General features: G+C 41.2%; 2 protein-coding genes across 8 annotated transcripts in view; both read right to left on the bottom strand.

Annotated features, from left to right (window-relative positions):
* rg (A kinase anchor protein rugose) overlaps positions 1-25,906 on the bottom strand; it is a 152,771-nt gene that overhangs the window by 71,644 nt on the left and 55,221 nt on the right. The window lies entirely within an intron of this gene.
* On the bottom strand, positions 1,696-3,118 carry LOC108128984 (uncharacterized). The gene has a single exon (XM_043209787.2). The coding sequence runs from the start codon at positions 2,872-2,874 to the stop codon at positions 1,696-1,698; it is 1,179 nt and encodes a 392-aa protein (XP_043065722.1). The 5' UTR covers positions 2,875-3,118.

The raw sequence follows: 25,906 nt of genomic DNA, 5'->3' as shown, positions 1-25,906 counted from the left end.
ACCAACAATGACAGCAAAATTAGTCATTGTCCTCAGCTCCTGCTACTGCTCCTCCTCAAACTTCAGCTCCTGCTCCGGCTCCTGCTCCTGTTCCTGTCATTTGCATATAAATATATACATCTTTAGGTGTGTGTGTGTGTGAGTGTGTTTTCCTAGTCCTGACAATTATGTACAATTTACTTTGCATAAAACTCAAAAGCAGAGGTTTAAAAGCGACAGACCTACACTCAGAAAACTGGAGTGAAGAAATCTTTCAGTTTTATATCCTTATAAGTCAGAGTCCTGCTACCCTTCCATTAAGTAATTAAAATCTCTCTCAGTGTACACAAGAAACAAGATGGGTTGGAGACACTCACAGTGTCCTGGCCAAAGCCAACTAGTTAGCATATTTGCCGTTCAGACCTGGATTCCCAAGTGGCTACCAGCTACCAGCCTTCCTCTTCCCCAACACCCCCCAAAGAATTCTCACAAAAAATACAAAACAGGACGAAAAAAAAAAAAAACAAAAAACCAGAACTAGAAACTAGAAACTAAAAAAAAAGGCAGGATAGGTGGAAAAGTTAAGCCAACAGTGTAAACAAAAGTACAAAAATTTAAACTGCGAAACACACGCATCAAATCTCAACTGGAAATCCCAAAAAATATTCAGGCAACTCACAGGCATGTCACAGGAATCGGATGTGCGACCTTCCTACAACTTATTTTAATTAACTATTCCTTATTCATATTTCTCTTATGTATTTTTTGGTGTCGAGCTGCAAAAAGTTGTGGAATTATTAGCAGTACAGTGGGTGGATAGAGTGAGAGAGATAAAAAGGAGGCAGGTGATGCAGGTGGACAGGATATGCGGGTGCTCTATGATTTCAAGAAGTGTCTTCACGTACAGGTGAGGTGAGATTTAAAAAGGTGAGCTTGAAGTGCGCTGTGAGAAAACTATAAGACCCCGGGAGTAGGTGGTGTTGTGGTGAGAAAAGTGCAACGGTCGCCATAATTCGTGGTGATCTTGGGTGATCGGGCGATAACGATTGAGGTGAACTTTTTTGAGGTGAAGAGAGGTGAAAGTACGCAGGCAGGTGATGGATAGTTAACAGTAAATAATCAAGAAATAAGGACCCTCATAAAGGACTTAAAATCATGTTTAAATGCTGTGCAAATTCTTTGAGCAAAATGCTTGAATCGAACAATTTTCATTGATTTTTGTGTCGGTTTTTGGTTGGCTCCTCTTCGATTTGTCATTGTTTGTTTTTCTTTTTGTTTTCTTTTGGTTTTTTGTTGGCTTATGGTTTCGTTTTTTCTTTGGTATTTGTTTTTGTTTTTTTTTTAACTTTTTTTTTTGCTAACCTTGTGTGGGGTGTTTCGCTTTGGACAATTTTGTGATTTTGGTTGCATTTGTTCTGAATTTGAAAACTGATTAGTTTGGCTTTTGATTTGGCCTCGATTTTTGGATTTGATTAACGATTGATTTGGTGATTTTGATTTTTGATGCTCGATTTGGCGATGCTCGATTTTGATTTTGATTTTGGCTTGTTATTATTTTTTTAGCTTTTTCGTATTCGTAATCTTATTCGTTTTTTTCGATTTAGGATTTTCGATTTTGGTGCAATGGTGAGAGAGAGAAAGATAGCTGGACTTTGTACAGGTATGAGCTGAGAACTGAGTTATCGAATTGAAAGATTGATAGAGTGGTGATCTGATTTAGAACTTCTCCGATATGCTATAGATGCGCTTAACGCTCACGCACTTGCGTCGCAGCCGTTCGCACTCGATCTCCCTGAAGTCGGCGTGCGAATTGGCGCCCAGCGTTGGGCCGACGTGGGCAATGTTCAGGTCCGAGGGTCGATGGTCCTGCTGGTCAATGGAGATGTGATGGATGCGGGGCAGCTGCTGGTGGCGCGAGGCGGCACAAATGTCCGGCTCACTGGTGGCTCCGCCCACGTAGTTGTGCAACTCGCGCTCCTTCTCGGCCTCGTCTTCGTCGTCCTCCTCCCCGGGCGAGGGATACTCCTCCTCCTCGTCGACTTCGTCCTCGTCGTCCAGGTAGCGACTCTCTCGCTCCTCCTCGCACTGCGGGCACTGCTCCTCGGCAGACTCCTCCCCGGACGATCCTTGGCCCTGCTTGTTCTGGCAGATTATGGCCCGCTTCAGCTCCACGAAGAGCGGGGACGAGGGCTGCAGCTGCAATGGACCCACAGCCGGCGGCTGTCCGGGCTGATCGAACAGACTGGGCGGTATCTCCCCAGCTGGCAAGGGTTGGCTGGTGATCACCGATGCCCCCAGGACACTGTGTCCTGCTCCGGCCCCGGCCTCGGGGTGGATGCGGTTGTCCGAGTTGGTGGACGAGAACTTCGAGAGCAGGGACCTGGAACTGGCCTTGTTCTTCAACTGCTGCTGCTGCAGGTAGTAGTAGTCCCTGGGCAGCGAGGATGTGGCGTGCAACGGATCCTCTGGGTCGTAGTAGCCCAAGGCGGCGGGACGAAAGAGCCCGGGAGTGCTCAGAGAGTGCAACTGCTGTTGGTTCTGTGACTGCGACTGAGACTGCGACTGTGTCTGAGATTGCGACTCCTGGTCGTAGGAATCACTGATAACGCTGGCCGTTGAGGCGGTTGGCGTGGTCGTGCTGCCCAGCGTCGATTGGGAGCCGGCGGCGGCGGCAGCGGCGGCCGCTGCGGCGGCAAACTGAGCGCCCAGCAGTGGCGTCAATCCCGCCAGGAACTGCTCCTGCTGCTGCTGCTGGCGCTGTTCGTCCAATTCCCGGCGATAGGCCTCGATCTGATCGCTGGGCGAGGGGGTGTTGCTGTGAATGCAGCCCTGAAAGAAATCCAATGCCTCGTACAGGATGAAACACAGGCCCAGGACGAGGAATGTCTCCATCATAAGCAGCTGGTAGCCATTTGAAAAGTGCCGAACGAAACGGTACGGAACGGAAACGGAAACGAAACGAAAACGGATACGAAACTAGTACTGAGAAAACGGAAATGCGCGCGTTACCGAAACTGACTTGCTTTGGAAAATTCTTTACGTTTAGCGTCTACTTGAATTTCAATTTTGGTTTCTTTTCAACACTTTGGCACTTCATTTTCATTCTCCTTCGTTAGTCGTTTATCGTTTTACGTTTTTCAGTTTTTCAGTTTTTTATCTTTTCAGTATTTCAGTTTTTTTTGTTATCCTCGTTATCCTCGGCTGGAATTGAAATTGAAACTGAAGCGTTTCCTTTGTTATTCAATGCAAATTAATTTCGAATTTCGAATTTGTTTGTCTCGTTTGCCTCTCGGCAGCTCTGGTGCGCACTTTTCATTTGCATAAATTAAACGATTTTTTGGAAAAACTCTTTAAAGTTGAAACTCTGCCGGCTACTGTTATAACTTCTATATATTATATTTATTTTTTATCAGAAGCGAGTGCAGCATACACATACACAGCATACACATACAAGGAATGATATACATACATATATGGACAGAGAGTGTGTATCTATATAGAGTGTGGTGTATCTATTTACAGCAGATCTGACAAAGCAGCAAAGCAGATAGTGGACAAAAGTTTCTTTATTACTGGTATGTGGTGTGGTGAGTGTTTGTGTTTTGAAAGTTAAGCGCTAAAATGTTGGCCAAAAATTCATAAAAAGAAACATAAAACTGTCGAGACCCCGGGGAGTGGCGACCACCAGTTAGCTGATAAGTGCGGGTGCCTCAAAGGATTCCCCGAAAAGTATCTAAAACACAGAGATACAGAGATACAACGATACGAGGAGCAAAAATATGAAAACCCCATGAATTATTGAGCATTACAGTGGGAATTCTGTTCTCCATTCCAATCGATGAGCTAGTGTCTGGCTTCTCATGCCTTATTCATGCCCAAAAGTGGAGTTCGATTCGAAGTAAGATGGAAAATTCCATCACATATGTATTCATTGAACATTTTGCTCCATTTGTGCATTTTTGACGAGCCACCTGCCCCCGCCCACTGACTCACTCACTGAATATTTGAATGTTGGATTTTGTTGCACTTTTTTTTGTTTACAACTTGCTCTGGTTTGTTGTGATCGTTATTATGGCGATTACAGTGCGTATTGTCGGTTGTCGGAGGTGGAGGTGGACCATCGACTGCATTCGAAATTGAAATATTTCGAAAATTTATACACATTTCCCTCGGCGTGTTTGATAAGCTGACAGTCACGGGGCAATTGAATGAACCTAAACTCCAGTGAAAACAACTTGATTGGCTGGCGGTGGAAGGCAAACAACAAATACCAACAAATAACAACAAAGGGGTTTTTTGCGGTTCAACTTTCAATTGAACAGATTCAACACGGACATGGCTTCAATGAATATTTACAATCATTTAACTGACATCAAAGTCATAATAATCATAAAAATCATCGAAAAAATGAGGAGTAATAATCATAAAAGCATTTTCGGACCGACAGGGTGGTGGCTTATTTATTTATATACGATATTATATATATTCTCTGATTTTTTTTTTTTTTTTGGAGCTCATACAGTAAGGCAATGATGCGGAAAAGGGCAATCCGGAGTCAGGGTCGAGATCTCTGGCAGCTTCTTTTTTTTTCATTTCGGGGTTAGAGAAAGTCCCAATTCCCTCCCATCAAAATGCACAACGTGTCGTTATTTATGCTCCACCTCCTCCTGCTCTATTCCATCTGAAAATCCCCTTTTTCCAACCACGAAGGCTTAACCCCAGCATGACAAAGCGCTCCTTACGCAGGACCAGAAAAAAAAGGACACAACACACCATAAGCCGCGAAACGAATTGGAGAAAAAAAATATCCCTAAGCCCGGGCGTTTATTTAAGGCTTTTAGCCAAGAGGAGATCTGTCTACTCTGCCCCCCCTTCAGTTTCGATTCAGATTCCCCAAAGTTATGTGCTTTTAATTTAGGAAACTTTCAAGGTAATAGAGTAAGGACTTTCATAATTCATCATTTAGTTGGAGAAGGACTGTCAGATTCGAAAGAGAGGGGGATTATGCAACTCTGTTGGGATGGCCCGAAATTAATTCCAAATTTGTTCAACTCAATTTGCTGGAAAAGTTTCTGGGCCCGATTTGTTTTGATTCCTGATGTCGAGGCACTCTAATTAAATTTTTAATGTCTGTGCGGGTGTTCGAGAGTGGGAGTGGAAGTGGGAGTTGGTGGGGAAAAGGGAAAAAAGTTTTTCCCAGCTTGTATGGAAACTTCAAACAAATTCCAAGTAATTGCACATTGAAATTGGCAGGGACAGGGACAGGCATGGCAATGGCGATGGCGATGCAGAAAAGAGACAGGATAGAGAAAGAGACGACATCATTGAATGAAATTGCAGTCTGTGGGCCAAGTTAAGGACACATTGTTATGCCCACGTTCAACTTAACATGGCCACCCCACTTCTCCCCCGCCCCACTCTCTGTATAAAGTTGTTAAAAAAAAAAAAGATGCTAACGAGGAGAAAAGGCCAGAAAGAGAGGGCCATAGCATAGTTAGAAAGAGAAGTGCAGCTTAAAATTGTTATCAACAATTTAATCATTGAAAACCATTAAAAAGCAAACAACAAGAACTTTGTTAGCCCCACGGCCCTGCCATCGCCCTCACCCTCGCCCTCGCCCTCTCTCTTTCTTTGTCAGTTGCTGCCATCTCTTTCTAGTGTTCGTACTACACTTTGGTGTTGTTGCTTTAATTGCTGGACACAATGCAGCTGTGAAGAGTTTTCGGAGTAGAGCCTCCATTTTGGCCATTTTTCTTACTTTTTTGTTTTCTTTTTTTAAATTAAATTCCAGCCAGCTCTGCACCAAGGCCTTTAATTAGAAAGAAACCGCCGTAAAAACCAGAAAGAGATGGCCCACCAACTGCGTCAGTCATTTGTTTTCGTCACTGACACACACACATACCCATAAGGATATGCAGAGGGTCTTCGTGCCAGGGTCACCAGGCCAGAGATGCTGAGAATAGAACCCCAAAGTCGCACTACAAATGCACTTGGTTGGGCTTCTAAATAATCACCCATAGTTTCTACAAATAATTACAAGACTCTTTCTCCAACTTTCTTTGCTGGAATTCCCAACCAGTTGAGGTCCCAGAAAGGTCATAGATACTCCAGCCTAGGCAGCAATTGTCATACACTGCCTGGTATGTAGTTTCAACTGCAGCTGTTTGTTGCTGGCGACCAGAGCCACTTCATTGTGTGGCCAAAAGAGGGGCTGGCTGCCAGAGAAAGTAAACCAACATAAGTGTTGCGTCGTTCGTTTATTGTTGTGTGTGTGTGTGTGTGTGAGTGTGTGGGTGGGTGGACCTCGGACCTCAGCAGGTCATGTTAACTAACCTCCTTTTACGAAAAAAAAACAGTCTCCTCCCCCCAGCTCCTTGCCCTTTTTTGGAGTGTTGTCCTTGCCTGCAACATAAATTTTTAAACACTTGCCCCTCGAATTGTGGCATCTCGTTGGCACTGCGGCTTGTCAACTGCAGCAACCTTGCCCTTGTTCCTTGCCACGCCCCCTTGCCACACACATAGACACACACAAATTGCGACAATTTTAAAACAATTACAACCAAACTCAGGGCACTTGACAAAAATAATTGAAAATTCTACAAATAGTTTATAATAATATAAAGAATATTTATGGATATTTATGGATATTTCTTTCAGTGCATAAGGGGAAGAGAAGCCTAGTCCCAGCTGGACTTTCTAGTGGCCGAGTTAACAATTTGTGCAATTCGCTTTCACGAGTCGACCACAAAAACCGACGGAAACATGAGATCATTATGCCACGCACTCTGCGGTCCGCACCATGACTACTATACTATATAGTCGGCATATATCGGGCCCATCGAGGGCCCGTGTTTATTGGAGTGCTTGTGGTGCCAAGAAGGACACTATCGAGTGTCAATTAACGCAAATCAATTGCACACACACATGCATCCCGGCAGTAAGAACTTTAATTGCGGAAAAGTTTTTTCGTTTTTTTTTTTTTTTTTGAAAAAGGAAAACTCCATTATTATTTTCGCTGTGCCATTCTGCATATCCGTGGTGCAAACTTTCCAAGTTTGTTTTCGTTCAATTTGCTGAGCAAACAACTGAACCATTAAGAGCTTCTTGGGAGATAACAGGGCGTATACGCAATGGATGAGGGGTGCCAAGAAGCTCTGGGTAATTAGCTAAATATTAAAGTTAAAAATTTTAACTAAAAATTGAGGATTAAAGTCGTGTGCCAGTGCTCTCTTTTATATTATTTTTAATATTTTTAATAATCCTGGAATGCATATATGAGCCTGATGTTTGCTTTCGGCTTTCGCCGAAGAATGCGCCTTTTGTGAAGAGCTTCTCTGGCTCCTTTCTCCCTCTTCCCTTTCTTGTTGGCCTTATTGTATTGACTTTCTCCTCTTTCTCCTTTCATTTTTGCCCAGATGGTCATTAAAAATATGAAATTTCATGTGGGCACACCCTCCACTCAATGGAACACTTAAATGAATTACAGTTCTGGGTAGAGTTGCCATCTCCCTTTGCATATCCTTTTTATTCATGGAAATCGGTTTGAATTGAATGGCCAGCAGGGACGAAAAAAATGTAAAGAGAGAGTGAGAGAGCAACAGGATAAGATGGAAATATGTTTTTGCCCATTTCCCATTTCATTCTTTCGGGAGAGTTTACGAGTATTTTTTTTCCAGGACCTCTGTTTATCATTTTTTTGGCAATTAGTCCTGACTGTGACTGTGTTTTTTTCGAACTTGGTTAAGGTCTCTCGATTAAATGAATTAAATCATATATGTTGCAGAGACGAGTGTCTGACAAAAAAAAATAATATATTATGGATATTTTTATGGCCAAACACCTCGCCAAAATGGCCCAAAGGACCTGTCAAATCGGCTGTCAAGGCACTGGGGTTAAGGGTTGCCAACAATAACAACAAAACACATCACTAGAAGGACAATACTTTGAGCAAAAGTTGCACAAAAATTGACAAAACATAAATAAAATATGGTGCAGACAATGAACAAGATTCTCGGCTGTTTTTTATTATTTTTTTGTTGATCCTTTTTTGGGGGAAAGGACATGTGACAGTAGCAGATGCCAGGTGAGGGCATCCTGTGACGTTAATATCGCCTGATAAGTATTGACACAAGTCCTGTTCGTTCAAAAGGACCAGCCGAGTGACAAACAAACAAGACAACAACAAAAAGAGACCCGACCAGGGTTGCCATCGTTATATATCCAATTGCCGTTTTACAATGATGACGTAATTGATTTTTAAGCAAATACAAACACTCTTTGTCAGCAAAAAGTAAAAAGTAAAAAAAAAAAAGAAAAATCGAAATCTGAAAAGTGCGATTTCCCCCGAAAAGGGGAAAATAAGAAAAGATTTCCAAATAAATAAAGCGAAACGTGCAAACATCGATGACGACGAAGTGCTTGTGGAGAGTCCTGGCCCCTCAAACACATACGTGGGCAGGGAGTACATCAAGTAGAAAGCAAAGAAACCCCAAAGGTAGAAAAAAAAGTCCAAGGATGGGGAGTCTGAGAGAAGGTAGAGCTGCTGGGAGACGTGCCACGACTGCCAGCTTGGGCTCAGGTGGAGAGACAGTGGCGTAGTTGGCCAGGAAATCATACAGTTACTAGCCAAAAAATATTGACACTTGAGAGACCCTAAAAAAAAGAGTCCTTAAGCCATTGATCCTTTGGAATTTCATTAGAATCCCATCAGATAATTATTATCGGATGGCAGAGTTGTTTCCTAATCGCCCACTCTGGGGACTAGGTGTGTAATTGAAGATTTAAAGCCAAAAAGCTGAAGCCATTAGTTTCTGCCTTGAAGCTCAAAGTGCGTGGCATGCTCTAAAATTAGTTATAGTGTGTCTTAGCTAATACATATATGTATACTATATCGTTTGGGTATGTAGGTGTGTGCATGTGTATGTGCTGATGGCAGTGCCTGGTGCAAAAGCATAGATTAGTCATTTGCACGTTTGCTCCTTCCTCGTCTCATTAAAGGCCACAACTTATTGATTGAAAGCCTAAAAGCTAAAGCAGCAGTAGTAGTTGTATTACCAGAATCCTCCATAAACCAATCTATAAACAATTAGTCACACAAAAGGTCTGCAATCTCCATTCGGGTTACGGGTTTGGGGCTTCGAAATCACAATCAGACCAACACACACACACACATGGACAATGATTGGTGTGGCGAAATTGTCGAAATTGAATGCGAATGCCACATCGACACTCTGATTAAATTATGTCCGCTATGTCCACTCAATTTAGTTGAGCCGATGAGCCGATGAGCCGCTCGCAAGGCTCTTAGTTAAATTATAATCAGGACTTGATTCAACAACCTGCGCCTTTACCCAGTTGACTTTAAAACTGGCCTCAAAAAACAATAGAACCAATTGCCAATAAAATGTTAATCGTCTTTAAAAAATTTACAAAACTATTCCATTAGTGGAGAATCAGAAATCCGGAAACAGAGAAAAAATATCTATGGGTATTTCTGGGGGGAGGAAAAAAATGTCAAATTTTTTTTGTCGTTCGATATATAAACCTCGCTTTTGTTATAATCAAGGATGATGATGATTTCGATGACACACACACACACACACACTTACTCACTCACAGGCACACACTCTCACACACATACAGATTGGTTTCTGTTTATTTTTATTGCAATTGTTATGGCTACTGCTGCTGCTTTTTCTTTTATTTTACTTTACTTTATTTGTATTTTTTTTTTTTTGTTTTTGGCCCTAACTCTCGTTTTTGTTTGTTTGTTTATTTTGTGTAATATATTTTATTGTTGTTTTTATGCTCGAGCACACACACAAGCAAAGAAACAAACAAATAAATACCAAACGCACACGCACACGCACTCGCACGCACACACACACACGCATTCAAATGCTGTGGCATTTTCCTTAAAATTTTCTTTTCTCATTTGTTTACTTTTTCTCTTGATTTTGATTATCATTTATGTATATTTTTCATATTTTTATTCACTCCACACAGCAAACAGTAAAAAAAATGTTGAAAAAAAGTGCAATATTTTTTAGAAATACATCTTTCGAAAAAAGAAAGCATATTTTTTAGCGCGCGTCGGCATTTGGTTTTGATTTGAATTTTTATTCTCGTTGTGTTTGTGCGTGCAGTTCAAAACTATTATTGTTTATGTTTCCCCTTCTTTGGATTTTTTAGATTTTAATTTTAATTTTAATTTTAAGTTTTAATTTTAATTGGTTTATTTTGGATAGGTAGTTGGGAAGCTACCTCGACTCCTTTCGGCCTAACTCGCTTTATTATTATTGTTCTGCATTTGCCGCTTTTTGATTTCTCTTCTAATGGGTTTCTCTTTCGCAGATTAATGCCCGTTTGTTGTTTTTGTTAGTTTTGTTTTAGACGATTGTTTTTGTTGTTGTTGTTGTTTCAGTTGATGTTGTTACTATGTATTTGATTCAGAGATGTAGATATATATAGGTATCAGTGGTTCTGCCGCGCTCGACGACCGCTTGACGCCCGTATTGGAAACAGACTGCGGAGCCAGCAGCGAGATTTATCCCATGAAGATAAGTCCTGCAGACGAGTGAGTTCGGCTCCGCACCCGATGTCCTTCCTGGCACACACACACACACACACAGTGTAGCGGGCCTAACACTCACACAGACACAGGCAGCAGGACGATGACGATGGCGGGCAACTTTGTTGTTGTTGGTTTTTGGGCTTTCTGTTCCATTTTCTTTTTGCAAACATTCAGCATCCGTTGTGCGTGAGTGTGGGGGTGTGTGAGTGGTGGCTGGAGGTGTGTGTGTGTGTGTATAAAGCCGAAAGACCGCTTCGGCAAAGGACTCTTAGTGGCGCTCTTCGGGCCAGCATCTTCTCTTTGGAAAGCTTTTTTTGGGCCCAAAAGGGAGAACTCTTAAGAGAGGTAAGTGCTTGACATAAAAAGAGGTCCTGATCGTGCTTAGGTCGAGCTTAAAAGTGTTTTCAAGGATAAACTTATGAAAAACTAATAATTATATAGAGTTTCTTACTAAAAATTTAAATTATAAACCTTGTAAGTCTAAGATGTGTTGAAAAAAGTTCATTTAAGAAACCAAACATTTTTAGACATTTTTCTAATCGAAACCTTTTAAAATTAACTCTCTTTTAATTTTAAAAAATTTTTTTAAGCAATTTTAAATTAAAAAACAATCTCAAACGAAAGCAAAACAAACCCCTCATCCTGCCTTGGCTCTAGCTCTCTTAAGGACCTCCTCTCTCTCACTTGGCTTGGTGTGGTGAATTCAACACTTTCTTCGGAGAGCGAAAAGCTTTCGCCGAAGCTTTCTCTTGGCTTGGCCCGTTATCCTTGTGGAGTTTTTGGCGCTGGACTGCAACAGTTACAAGGAGGCAACAAATCGAGAAAAAGGGATTTACTTAATGATGGTCAAGTGGGTGGGCCATGGGCGGTAAGACCACTCATTAAATGTGTGTGTGTGTAAATATGTTAGTATGTGTGTTCTGGAGAGGCAGCTAATTCGAACGAAATTAGGCAAACATTTAATGAAGCAATTAGCAAATTTTGGCCAGCTGGGCAACCCCTAATCCTTAGTTTGGCGTTCGCATATCCTGTGGGATATACACTCTCTACTATATATATTACCTCCCATTTCCGATGCACGCACTTTAAGTAAGAAAATTTCTTCGAGAAAATCCAAGACATAAATATACATAAATATAAGTTTCCACGAGTCTTACATATTCATAGATTTCCCCGGCGATGAAACCGCATGGAACATCAAAGGGGATTTCACTTTTACACATCAATGTGCCCTCCTTCTGGCCGAAAAAAAGAACGAAAATTGCGTTTACTCACCTGAAAGAAAAGCAGAGTGGGAAACAAGAAAAGCGAAAACGTTAGTCAAGTTAGTCAAAAAAAAAAGAAAAAGTTTACTTTTATTCTTTATTTCACAAAACACATAACATTATACGTATATCCTTGTAGATTCTTGCAGGTGAGACCTTTGCCCACTTACAATTCAAAAGGTGCAAGGCAAAAAAAAATGGGAGAAGGAAGGATAAAGGAGGAGGAATGGGAGGAAAAACGTGAAAACAACTTTGACATGACTAAAGTGCAGAATTCTGTTGCATACTTTTTTGGGCCTCGAGTGTTGGGAATTTTGTGCAAGCTGCTGCTGTTGCTGTTGCTTCTGTTGGGTTTTGGGGAATTTGTAACCTAAGCTTAAGTGCTCTTGCTCGTGGCCTGAGAAGTATAATAATAATAATAATGACCGTTTCGAATTAAAAAAAAAAGTGTGACCAAACTAAAGGTATTTACTTTGGGCCCTAAAAGTAGTGTAACTTTAGTTTCGACAAAGTCCTGGCCAATAATAGCTTAACAGGGCTTCCTTGGTGCCATTGTATTGTGCCTGGGAATTGGCCATTTTGTCGAAACTTTTGTATTGGCCGCAAAAGGGCTACCTGGCTACCTTGCTACCTGGTAACTGAATGGAAAATCGGAAAATCGGAGGTTCGAGGCCAGAACGGATGTAGACCAAAGTTGGATTGATGATGTCTCAATAAAGCCCATTAGGGGATTGCCATTGAGACTGGACCATGTCCTGTGTGTATTTGTGTGGCAATATATAATATTGGCAAATGAATGGCCAGGTATTTCAGTTTTGGCACAATTCAATGCTCTAATTGGTAACCAAAAAAAAAAATAAAATAAAATAAACTACTGGCGAGGCGAAAACTTTTCATCCTTGGATGGTTCTAGGCATTTTTTTGATGTTTGGCCTTCAAGAAAATGAATCACGAGCCAACTAACTGTAAAAATTCATTATGGCCAACAACACAGGATGGCCAACAGAGGAGGGTTGCTAAGCGTCAGCCAGAATTTCGATGTTGGCGACAAAAACTTTTTCTGACTAGAATTGAAATTCCTTTTGGCAATTGCCAGAGACACTGGCAAAATCAAGACAAGATGGAAAACTTCCCTGACAAATAAATAGAGACAAAAGGTAATAACTTTTTCTGGCAGTGTAGCAACCTGAGACATGGAAAACTCAAGAAGGAAAACTCTGGTATTTTCATCATCATCGTCTTGTCGGCGTTCTCAGTCAAGTGTTAAAATCGATTAAATAAAAGTTTATTGCTAAATTGCTAACTGGCTAAGCTCACTTCCCCACCCTACTGCTACCACCCCCTTTTCAAACTTTGTTTTTGGCTTTTTTCAGGTTAGCTGCATATATTTTTGTGGCTTAATTCGCCCGCAGCAAATCGAGAAACTTAAAAAACAATTAGAAACTTTTCACCACCCGGCCAGGGAAATCAATCCGCTTCATAATTCCACTGCCACCCCCATCGGATCCTTCCTGATCCTTATGCCCCTCGGCCATCGAACTTAATTGGTCTTGTGATAAGTTGGAAGTTGAAAACAAATTGAAATGCTTTCAAGATTCTGGCCACGATTTCGTTGAAATATTCAAAGCAGGGTAGCCGGCTAAAGGATAAAGGATAATATCTTTTATCGTAGAACTAGTTCGGCAAATCCAATTTAATTTTTAAGGAATTTTTATATTTAATCGCAGCCCTGTCCACCTCCTTGGCGAATCCTTGAAAAATTCTCTAAACCATTTAGTTAATGTCCCTGGCTCTTAACCCCATTCCGGCGTAAGGATCTGTTTTCCATCTCACCTGGTAGGGTGGCGGGTGGCGGGTGGCAGGTTAGCGGGTGGCAGGTGCTCTTAACCCTTCTCCGCTTACCTGCTAACCTTTTTTTCTTTTATTTTTTTTCTGGTAAAGGGAAGCCGGAAGACGAATTTCAAATGAATATTACACAAGATTATTTCAGCACTCACTCACTCCCTCTCTCTCCGAGTGGATGGGATGCTGGGAGCGCACTTGAAATTAATGAAAAGCATTTTCGATTGTAATTATGTATTCGTGACTGGAGGCCCGCCCCAGCCCATCTCCCCCGCAGGGCACTTACCACCCCCCCTTGTTGCTTCTTTTTGGCTCAGCTCATTAGGCATAATTCGAGCCATGGCCGGCCAGCCTCTCGGATGAGTTAGGGCCGGGGCTCCATCCGCATTTAATTGACTGAAAATTTGCTGCTCTTCAAAAAGCTTCAACTACTCATTAAAATAAAACACAAAGCAGGAACCCTGGCAGGGACGAGCCATAAAGGAAGGTCCTGCAAAGCTAAAAGCAGACACAAAAAAAAACTCTAAAAGAATGAAAGAAACAAACACAATTGCCAGATTACGCATACGCCCCGTATGACTTTGCTGTTCAGGTTGTTTTGTTAATTGCATGAGTGTAGTGTGTGGATGTGTGTGGATGTGGGTGTCCTTTGATGGGAATGAAAGGGATTTGGAAGCGGCGAGTGGGCCACAGGATCGGGTTTATTTCGGTCTTGTTTTTTTTTTGTTGTTTGTGTTTTAAGGTTGGGCTTAGGTTGTTGGCTTAAAAACTGCACCCACTTGTGCGGGGCCCATTATCTGCATTTTTACGGTCCAAATACGGTCCAAGCTTACCAAGCCACACGAAAAAAAATACCTACAGTCAAGGTCAATACTATAGGAATTAAAATGTTTCAAAAATTAAAAATATAAAACCTTTAAAAGAGAAAACAATTATCTAAAAGTATTAATTTTCCTGATTTTAGATTTTTTTGAGTTAAAATAAAAAAGGAGTAGAGCATAGGGGCGTGGCTAGCAAAGAGTGACTAGCAAGACACCCAAAAAAACAAACTGGCAGCCAACTGTAATAACATAATGGCTACAAAATGTCTTTTGCCTTAAAAGCAGAGGTAACTTTTAGCCTGCCATCATTGCCATCTCTTTCTACACCCACAGCACCCCTCTCTTTCTACACATGTGTATTTTTAACAAAAAAAAAAAAAAGCAAAAAGCTAGCCAAGAGGGAAACCAGCAACAACAATCAAAAGAAAACTAGCAAAAGGACAAAACAAAGATATGGACGAGGGAAGGCAACAAACAAAGTGAAAGAAACAGTGTATTCTCCACTAGACAGAGATAGAGACAGGGCTAGATAATGAGAGGGAGATGGCGAACAAAAGTCGCCAGGCAGTAGCATAAATAAATAGAGATAATTACACCAGAACGCCGACAAACAAAAATGACAAAAGAGTCAACACACAGCAATGTCTAAGATATATATTTTTTGCCAAAAAAAAAAGAAAGAGACAGCTAGACCCACGGGTGACAGAGACAGCACTAGTGGGACCTTCATTTGCGTCCTGCCGTTGGTCCTGCGGTTTTAATTGTACAGCGGCTGCACATTTTTGCGAAAAAAAACCGCAGGCACCACCGAAAGTTGACCACTGCCACAAAAAATAAAAGCATTTAAAAAAAAAATAAAAAATATTAAAAAAAAAAAGGTAGAAGCACTAAGTTGACCATAATCTAGTTTTCATGGAGCAGGGCAGCCAAATTAGGTGAAGGATATGACAGAAATTGTGCACAACTGTGGCCGGGAAGGACCAACAAAATGTTTACAGTTGACTGTCCAGGATTTTTGTGGCCAAAAAAAAAAGGGATAGCAAGATGGGGATAGAAAGAGAGGGCCAAAAAATATGCAAATAAATTGGGTAAAAAAAATTCAGAGACTCTGTTGTTTGCCGGCCAGGTAGATAAATGGCCAAAAAAACGCAGTAAGTGGAAAAAATAATTAGTTCCTTTTAGTTTTTCATTTTTTCTAACTTTTTATTTGGTTTGTTAGTTTAGAAACTTTCGTCACAAAAGAATTTAATGAATAGAATAGCTTTTTTTTTGCACGAAAGACCCTCTCTAGCCATCTCTTTCTCGTGCAGGAGCTCTGTCCCTTTTCAGTGGCTTGGATGTCGATTTGCATTTGAATTCGGAATGGAATGCGGCATTGGAACGAAAATCTGTTTATTTGCTGTGACACGTGACCGCCGGCTGCCACTCAATCAAGTTCAACTTTGAAGCATTTGACCTCTGACACTTGAGGAAATAATTTACGATTTTTTTTAAATATTTTAAAAAGAAAAAAATAAAGAGAAAATAAGGCAGTTAAGGCATTTAAGGCATGTTGAGCTTTCTGTATTTTATAGTTTTTATTTATTTAAAATATTTCCTATTTCTTTCAGTGTTTATTGACTGCAACTATCATTGTTCTTGTGTGTTTCACATTGCCATCAATCAATGGGTTGAAGTTTCTGGCTTTGGTTTCGGTTTCGGTTTTGGCTCCTGGCACTGGCATTGGCTCTGGCTCCTGACTCTGACTCTGGCTTTTCAGATTCGTATTTGGCCAGGTCCTGTGAGTCAGGTTACCCTTCAATCAATTACCTAATCTCATTACAACTTAATAGAGCATGACTAACACACACTAGCAGGTAAGATAGTTAGCAAGAGTATCTTTCTGAAAGGCTTTAAGTTTTGGGCCTTTATTATTAACTGTTTTTTTTTTTTTTGTTAAAAATTCTATTGTTGAGGCTCTAATTAGAGCCACTCCATCAATGCAGCTACCAGCTACAAACTGCAAAAAAAATACAAAAAAATAAATGAAACCAATTGATTTGGCATAGTTTTTGTTTGGTGCTGTTGTGGCCCTGTTTCTGGATTGCCATTACCACCACAACTTCATTAACGACGACTGCGATTTTGTAGTTAATTAATTGATTGGCGCCCAACGCTCGGCTGCACCGAAATCATTGAAATCAGTTATAGAATTTGCTACGATTGCCAATTACAGAACACCACCCACCCAGCCAGCCAGCTAGCCACCCAGCCGGCGATTGCAATTCCAAGAGAAGCCTGCCACTTGAATTAAGGCCAAAATAGGCGGGGGGGCGGAAGGCGGAAAACGCGAATTTTTATTCGCCTTCTACACTCTCATACCTGTACAGGTATAGGAATATATACAAATATATATATACGTTTTGTATCAATGAACAAAAGTTGAAGAACTAATTAGAACGGCAACAAATTGAGGTTCATTAAGGTGAGAGGTGAAAGGTGAGACTTGAGGTGGGATGTGGCTGGGAGGTTTTTGAGGTTTTTGGCTGGCAGGAGAGCCAAGGACTATAGCCAAGGATTAAATAAACTAAAATACCTGTAGTATGTGATACAAGGTACTCATACCTCTACGTTTATTATACTTTTAGAGCTTAAACCTATAGTTTATGACTTTATAAGCCCACTGTGGGTCATAGCTTAATAAATAAGCGGCGGTGGCAGGATAACCAAGGCAACAGGAAAAAGGACCCACAACAAGGACAGCGAGCTGGACAATTTACAGACCAGTTAACTTATTAGAGACCAATCACTTGACTCCTAGAGATGCTCAGATGCTCAGATGCTCAGACAATATGATGGCCATGGGGCTATGGCTATGGCTATGGTCTGGGGAGTGATTTTCCACGCCCCCCGCCCCCTTCCCAGCTGCCTCCCTTGTGGTTATAACTGTTAACTGCCGCTTAACTGCTGAAAAGTTTTCCCTTGTAGTTCTCAGTTGCCAGCTCCCAGTTGCCAGTAATTTTTATAGCCACTTGAAGTTTTTTATCTAAGAATTCTGGCGGCAAACTCTTGCTTGCCAGTTTTTGGCTTTTTCCATTCGAGTGGAAGAGCCGCAGACGAGTGGTGAGACAGGGCTCTGATTTAAAGAATTTAATATTGTGTGATTTTCTTGTAATTAGTTCGTCGGGCAACAACAAGGCTCTAAAAAGGACAAACAAATAAAAACGACGAATTTCTGGTTATATTGTTATTTATTTTGGAGCGTTATATAAATTATATGGCGTGGGGCATAAAAGAGCAGCTGCTACTGGTAGGAGGATGGAGGTCCTGGGGTTTTGTTTTAGTGAGCTGGTTGTTAACCAAAACAACACACACACACACCCATACCCACACACACAGAATGAACAAAGAGTGAAGGCAGAAGGACAACGTCTTATGCCACCATATTTCATGTGGCATGGTTAAGAATTTTTGTGCCTCGCGGTGCTGTAAACTACATTCAACAAAAGCAAGATGCCACTTGGAGAAATTTCGTAGCAAGTAGCTTGCCTAATTCTCGACAGGAGAACCACGAATATCCTTCCTTTGGCGCAGTGCATCCTTCTCGTTATTGTAGTGGTTGTAGCCGTTGATGCTCCTGCCATGTTAGTTGTTCTTGTTGTGGCAAAACAATTGTCACACAGCACGAAATGTCGTGGCTGGGACAATCAGCATCAAGCCAGCACAAGAGGACCAGCCAGAAAGGACGAAATGGAACAAAAGTAGATGCTACCTCGAGGTCGATGATGAATGGCTCGGGCTCGGGCAGCAGCTCGGGACATCAAGGATACACCTTTGAAAAGGCGGGTGGGGGGGGGTTGGGGTAATCTATTTGATTATAATTGATAAACCGACATTAATTCAAACCGCATTAAAGTTATATTCGCTCAACAGATTTTCAAAATTTATTCGCCGCCGTAATTCGTAATTGAATTTTGTGTCAAAGTTCGCTCTTTCATTAATTAAACAATATTTTCGCATTGGTTAATATAGTAAACCGTTATGGAAATGTGGAAATGGATATTTGATTATCAACTCTTATGGGAAATTTAATTGAATTTATTGCTGACATTTGTTTGTAGTGCTGGCTGGCTCCCAGAGTAGTAGTAGTGTTTGTTTCCATCTCCCCCATTGTTGTCAATAATTCAAATTTCTTTACGCCTGACTTCAAATGGAATTAAGCGAACGATTATTGGCCTACAGTGCCAATGACTGATGCTATGAGTTTTATTAATTTTTATATCCCCCCATATATATATCCTTTTTTAGTCTACAGACACGTATTTGCTTCAATTAAATGTAAAATGCAAACAAACAGAGTCCATTTATTGTTTTGACCCTTTGCCAGAGAAGCCAGAAAACGCTGAATTATCAACGCTTAATAGATTTTCAAGCACGTCCAATGAAAATTTGTTTTCCTCACAAACACCCAGATATACACAGATACACACAGACACACACACATTCATGCAGATTGTGATCCCAAATGGCCCCAAAGCCAAGTGAACCGTATAAACAATTTATAGCGCCACTCGCACACACACCAGCAACATCAACACGACACTGCCAATGCTCGTAAAAATGCAAAATGAAGCAGCATGGCAGCAGCAACAACTGCAACACCCATTGCTGCTGCAGTAGCAACATCAACATCACCCACACTCTCACACAGCAGGACCAAATACAAAAAAAAAGGATAAAAGGAGTTGTGGAGGCACAGGAGCAGAGGCAACAGAGCATAGAAGGAGGCAGGATGCGAGGCAGGAAGAGGGGTAAAGGGGCTTCATCATAAACCACTTATTTGCGCTCCAAATGCAACAACAATTTGATAAATGTATATGCACAAGTTTATACACTCTTAAAAATTATATACCAAATAGATGTCTTAAACCGACAATATTTTTAGCTAGAAGTATCGGGTATCAGTTGCTCTTATCCCCAATAATTATCCCCAGTGTGGCCAAAAATGCGATTAAAGTTGCAACAGCAGGAGCAACAGCATCTATGCATGAAAAATGGCCAAGGATAATTGGTTGGGGGGAGGGGGGAACCGACCAAGCAAAATCGAAGCAATTGAGGAATTAACTTTTTCGTATCAAGACGCCTTCGCCTTCGCCTCCTTTTGGGGTCAAGTTGGGCGGCAAAAAAGCCAAAATATCATCAACAGACACTCGACATTGCAACAGTGGCAAAAACCCCGTCAGAACACTACCGCAGTGACCCAAATTCTTGGCCTCAACTGGTATGGTATGGTATGGTATGGTAGTATGGTGTGTTTGGGCCATAACACTGCAGCATAACACTAGTTGCAACAACAGTGGCTGTGGCAGCAGCAGCAGCCGCAGTGTTGCATTTTTTATGCCAGTTGTCTGGCAGCAGCAGCAACATAAAACTGACAACAACAGCAGCGCCAGCTGGACGCTCAGATCCTTCCCCCTCCCCTTCGGCCAACAAATTAAAAAACAAACCAAGAATTTTATTTATGCCTTGTCAGCGGCAAAAACTACAGGCAACTATATAGTATATACGTTGCAAAGTCACAAACAATATAAATAGTTGCTATAGCGCTAAAATAATTCAGCCAACAATTCTGCGGAGGGCCAAAAATTTATTAGCCAAACAAAACTTTAAGGCCAACTTGAAACTCCAGACTTCAGACTCCCAAATCCAGTATCCAGTCTCTAGGACCAAGTGTCCTGTATCTGGTATCCTCGAAAATCCAGTCTGAGGCGGCAAGGACGAAATTGAATCATGTTTCATGTTTCAATTAAAATTCAGTTTGCGTTTTCTGGCCGCGAGTCATACATTTAGATCGTTTCTGCTTGCGTGGCTTTGTCTCTTCGGGGTCGGTTGCTACTATTCCCCTCCTATTTTTTTACACATCCTGCAGGAGGTTATCTAGCATATCCTGGCTTGGAAAGGTTTCGGAAAATTCCGCTAGTGGCGCTTTTGCTATAAAAGCTTGGCAGTATTTTATGGCTCTGGACAAGTTTCCATTAAGTTTTGAAGGAAAAGCGTGGAAGAGAAAGCTTTTGAAGGATATTTTATAGCAAAAGCTTTGGTGGCAGAGCTTTTGTGTAAAAATTTTAAAGGATATGATGTAGAAAATTGTTATAATTTAGGAAAATATTATTTAAGGTATGAGTTTAGATTCTGGTTAAGATTCATTCTATAAAAATATTCAAGCTTCTTTTAACAAATTATAGAATCTTTAAGCCTCTTCAGAATCTTAGATTCTTACCTTTTTAGATAGAATCCTTTAGTCTCCTTACTCTTCACTTTAAAGCCAGACAATATCCGATGTTATGAATTCTTCCTCAGCTCCACAAATCATGGCCCGTTAATTGTTAATATTTAAAATATAAATAAAGGCCACTGCAGCGGCCATACCATAAAGTTATCGCTATTTATTCCTTTTCGGCATTGAAATATTTCGCAACGAACTGCAGGCCTTTGTCGTTTCGGGCCCGGCCGGAAGGACATTGTTTGCTCAGCGCCCCAAAGCATTGTCAATAAATTGTATGCAAGATTTATTGTCGTCCCTGTTGCTGTTGCTGGAGAAATGTCCTGCAGGACACCCTTGAAACAAACCCCATTACCTCCGCCCGCGCTACTGTAACCGGAATGGGAATATTTTTTTTTTTTTATTTTTTTTATTGTCGCTGCATTTTATGTGTTTAATCTAAGCTAATTGGATTTGCAAATGGCTGGATGGAAACAAACCAGATATCCGTGTATATATGACATAGAAGAGCCTATAAATAATAAAAAGCTCTCTATACATATATAGCGGGTATATAAATATAAATTGGCACAATTGGGCGAGATGAGATGAGATGAGATGAGAAGGTCTCGCGGGTCCTTCGTGGTCGGTTTTCAACTTTTATTGTCGATTGCCGGAGTTTAAAGTTGAAAAAAAAATATATGCATATAGCATATAGCTCTTTGAAATATTTATGAACCGAAATGGAAATGAATCAGCAGGCATCCAGGCATCCAGGCATCAGGCCAGAAAAGTTCATAGACTGTATAATGTAAAAACTTTGTGCCAAACTTCATCAAAGATGTATATAATATGTGTGTTTATGGCTGGAGAGTGGCTTACTAGCTAGTCGGAGGCATTAATCATCAATCATGTCGAACATATGTACAGCTCAGTGGGTAATTTTAATCAATGGAAATTGAATATTTCGCTCAGGAGTCAGGACTTAATTTTTATTTTTATTACTCGACGCATATTCGGTTAGTAATATTTAATGAATTATGCCCGATAACAGTTGAATGCTAATTGCCAAATTCAATTACGAGATAAATTCAATAGCCCATCCCGAACACCTGGCTGGCATTTTATTTAATTGCGGAGCAGGCCAACTTGGAGCTCCATATCCATATTAATGGCCTTATTTTTAGCCAGAAACTAAAGTTAAAAACAAAACCATTTTGTTGCACAAATTAAGGGACACTGTGTCGCGCAATAATAATAAAAAAATCGGATGAAAAGCTATAGTAGTGTTAAAATCGGAGAGTGGATTTTCCACAAAAGTAAAAGTTGGTGAAAAGCAAAAGTTAAACAATTCTGGTGCTGGGCTGCTTCCTGTCTGTGTTTGAGTTATGGGTTTTGTCATTTATGCTTATGCACTTGATAACCGGAAGTTATACAAGATGTAAATGTTGGCCCAAAACACACACCCCCCTTAGCCCACCAGCCATCCAACCTAACTCACAGGAACGAGATACATCAGATACACAGATTGCTCATTAACTTTGAGCCGAGTTTATGTGAAGTATGGAAATTGTTTTGTCACGAGCTTTGGCTAAAATCCAAGTCCCCCTTCCCCATCCTCCTACTCCAAGGACTCTCGTGTCCTCGTTTTTATTTGGCATTTTGGCGCTACTTGAATTTGATTTGGCCGTTTGGGTTTTTCGGCACAAGTCAAAGAAGTTTTCCCATTGCCGTCAGTTGACAGACAAACTTTACTAATTAGAAATAATGCACCCATCCCTCCACCCACCCACATCCCCCACACACTCCCACACACACACAATCGCACACCCCCACACGTGCACACTCGTTCATGAAGAGGCCTTTCCGTGGCGGAAAATTCGGAAAAGTGTCTGCCGGCGGAGGCGAAGGCGAAGGCGGATTAACCAGACAGGCGATGAAATCTCTCCGTGAATGTTGGAAAGTATTCCTCAAATGCTCAGCCTCTATAAATAGCTCGGGATTTATTTCCCACGCAAATGACAAGCTACGAAGTACGATTCTTCGCAAGTGGCTTCTTGAGAATCCTTTCGAGAAGCGCGGTTTCCATATCTCGGGCTATACTCCTTCGATTCTCCAGTGGAGTACCTCAAACGATTTGTGGATCGATTTTCCGTAAATCTGCATCAAAATCTGAGAATATATTTTTCGATCGATTTTTTTGGAATTTTTCTTGGGGATCCCCTTCAAAAAATGTGAAAATCGCGGGTAGCGCCACTTTGGCCCATTCCGATGGCCATAACTTGGCCAATATCCATCCAATTCTCAAGCGGAGTACCTTAAAAGACTGGTAGTCTTCTAGTATCTAATTATTATGAACCAAATCTTGAAACTCTAGAAAGAGGTAAGAATTGTGCCCCACACACTCCCGGAAATCTGTAAATACCCCTAGCGAGGGTATGAGGGGAGAAGGGCTACAACAAAGGTAAGAAAATCGTGTATGAAAGTCAGGTGCTGGGAGGGGGGTGCTGGTGGTTGTGAGAATTAATGCGCTTTTCCGCTTGGCCAGATTTTCCATTTTGCGCCCCTTTTTGCGCGTCCCCCCCGGTCTATTTTTATCGCGTGCATAGAAATGCGGGCACACCTGCCTAAGCAGCTCCCGAGCACACACACACCTAGGCAGACACACACACAGAAGGACACCCAACCACCCACCGAAACCACCCAGATATTCAAGCCGAAAAATGCAATTAGAAACATTAGCGGATTGCGGAAAATCCAAGCCGAAAGTAGCCGAGAAATTGCCATGCATAAATTGCCGAAAATTTTCATTCTGACATTTAATTAAATCATGCGAACTGGGGAACTGGGAAATGAATGGAGCTTTCTTCGAGGAAAAGAAGGGCGATTCGGAGGGCAGGGGCAGGGCAGGGCAGTGGCAAGTCAACCACAAATGTCGCTGCCTAATTAGTAGCCAAAAACGACAGCAAATAAAATTCGTTTGTCATTTGCATTTCGGGTGACGCAAATCGACGCCAAACAGCCCAAAAAAAAAAGCCCAAAAATGTAATAATAAAACAAGAAAACAATCAAATTAGAAGGACTGGTGTGTGTGTGTGGGAGGCAACGGCATCGGCAACGGCATCGGCATCGGCATTTGGCCAACACAAATACAGACACATTACACATTATCCCATTGGTCCTTTGCTCCGTTGCCCCTCGGGTCCCATCAAATATTTATGTCATTTGCAGGCAGGCCCCAAAAAATGGGGAGGAGAACACCAGGAGGGTCCTGGTGTTTTTGAAAAAGAGCCTCAAATTGAAATCAGGCTGAAAATTAGAAGGCCAAATTGACAATGACAACAATAGGATGATAGAAGGCCAGAAGGCAGGAGGCACTAAGGCCGAGAGCCGATAAAGGGATTCCATTCCACAGGTGCACTTCAAGGACATGACACATTTCAAATTAGTTTGCCAGGCAAGTCAGGCCTTTTAATTAGAATTTCCAGAGAAAAGAGCAGAGGCCAATACTTTTTATGGATTTTTGGGGGAAAACTGTCAGTGTTTCCACTACATCTCGACTGTAGTTGGGAATTTATTGCCATTTTATTTGCTTGTCGGGAATTTCATAATTTAATTGCCAATTTCCAATTGACATTAATGTGAATCTCGCCCTGGCTCTCGCTCTGGCTCTGGCTCTCTGTTTAGTGTCGTTCGCAATAGAATTCAATTATCGCCTGTTGTGGTCAGCCCACAAATCGGTATATATATATCTTCCAGTATATATATCTCTCTGTTGGCTAGCTGGCATGTTTGTTGCATGTTTCATGCCACACCGGATGCCGGGCGTTTCAATAAATTACCGTGAATGTTTATATGCCCATCGTTTATATGAATTAAGGGAATCGGATGGCTTTAAACCCTGTTCCTCCCCTCCTAGAGAGAGCTCTTGAACCCACTCGACATCGCGTTTTTTGTGGCCAAATGCAAATTCAAGTGCGCGCATAAATCCAAAAGTCCACTACACAAAAAAGAATGAAAAAACGATAAACTGAAGGTGCATGGCAGGATACACAAATAAATGTTAAGAGAGGGGGTTGGGGGAGGCTGGCTAAAGGACCTGCCATTTGAGGATGATGCAATGCCGGCAATGACTGCGCTTTGTGGTTTATTTCAGTCCAGAGAGCAAAAAAAAAAAAGGCAGGACCAAAGGACCAACACAAACAAAAATAAATTTGATTTTCTCCTCCCATCCCGCGCTCATGTCCTTTTTTTTTTTTTGTGTGGCGGCTGCAACTGAAGTTAAAATTGTGAAAAGTTGCTGCGGCTTTCCCAGTTCCCAGTTCCCATTCCCATTCCCAGTTCTCGGTTCCCCTCTTTGTTGTATTGCATTTTCCCCACTGTAATTACATTTTGTATGGCCTTTCATCATCGTCTTTCTGCTTCCAGCCACCAGCTTCTGCTTCTGCATCATTAGAGTCGCCGCGGCAGTGGCCCCAAAAAGTAGGCAATACTTGCTCCTTTTCCCACAAAAAGATATCCTTTTTTTTGTGCACCCTAATGAAACGGAAAACGGTCAGCCATCAGGCAGCTGGTGTGGCCAGCATTGCACTATGGGCGATTAGTTGATTTTGGCGGCATAAAGTCCACACATAGAGCTAGGAGCTTAATTTTGTTTTTAAGGTTACTAATATTTTAGTTTGTTTTCGGATTTTTTTTTTTTTATTTAATTTGACCATGCCTTTATTTTCCGCCCCTTTATAGCCCCGGCACTTGTACAAAAACTTAAATTTTTATTATAAAGCAAAGCATAAAAATAGAAAAAATAATATTTTACCATGTTTTAACAATATTCTAAACTTAAAAAAACAAAAAGTTAATAATCTTCTTCATCTAAAACAAAAGAATTCTCATGTTTGTCATCGCTTTCGTTGTCTGATTCGGTGTCTTCATCATTAAAAAAATTGTATGAACTCAGCTCTGATGTTGGATGTTCAAGTGCATTTTTCTTTTAAAGGAACAAAAAAGAGCAAAAAACATGATTAATACAATAAACTAGACACTTTCGTTAGTAACTTGCCATTTTTAGTTGGATGTTTTGATATGCACTTTTCAAGAAATACTCCACGGAACACAATTAAAATTGTTAGATTTTTGCTAAAAATACAATCAACAATAACACTGGAAATTAAAAACACCACGAACA

The sequence above is a fragment of the Drosophila bipectinata genome, chromosome XL (assembly GCF_030179905.1).
Source record: "Drosophila bipectinata strain 14024-0381.07 chromosome XL, DbipHiC1v2, whole genome shotgun sequence".
NCBI lineage: Eukaryota > Metazoa > Arthropoda > Insecta > Diptera > Drosophilidae > Drosophila > Drosophila bipectinata.
Note: the sequence above shows the minus strand (reverse complement) of the source record. Positions and strands in the feature narration are given on the sequence as shown.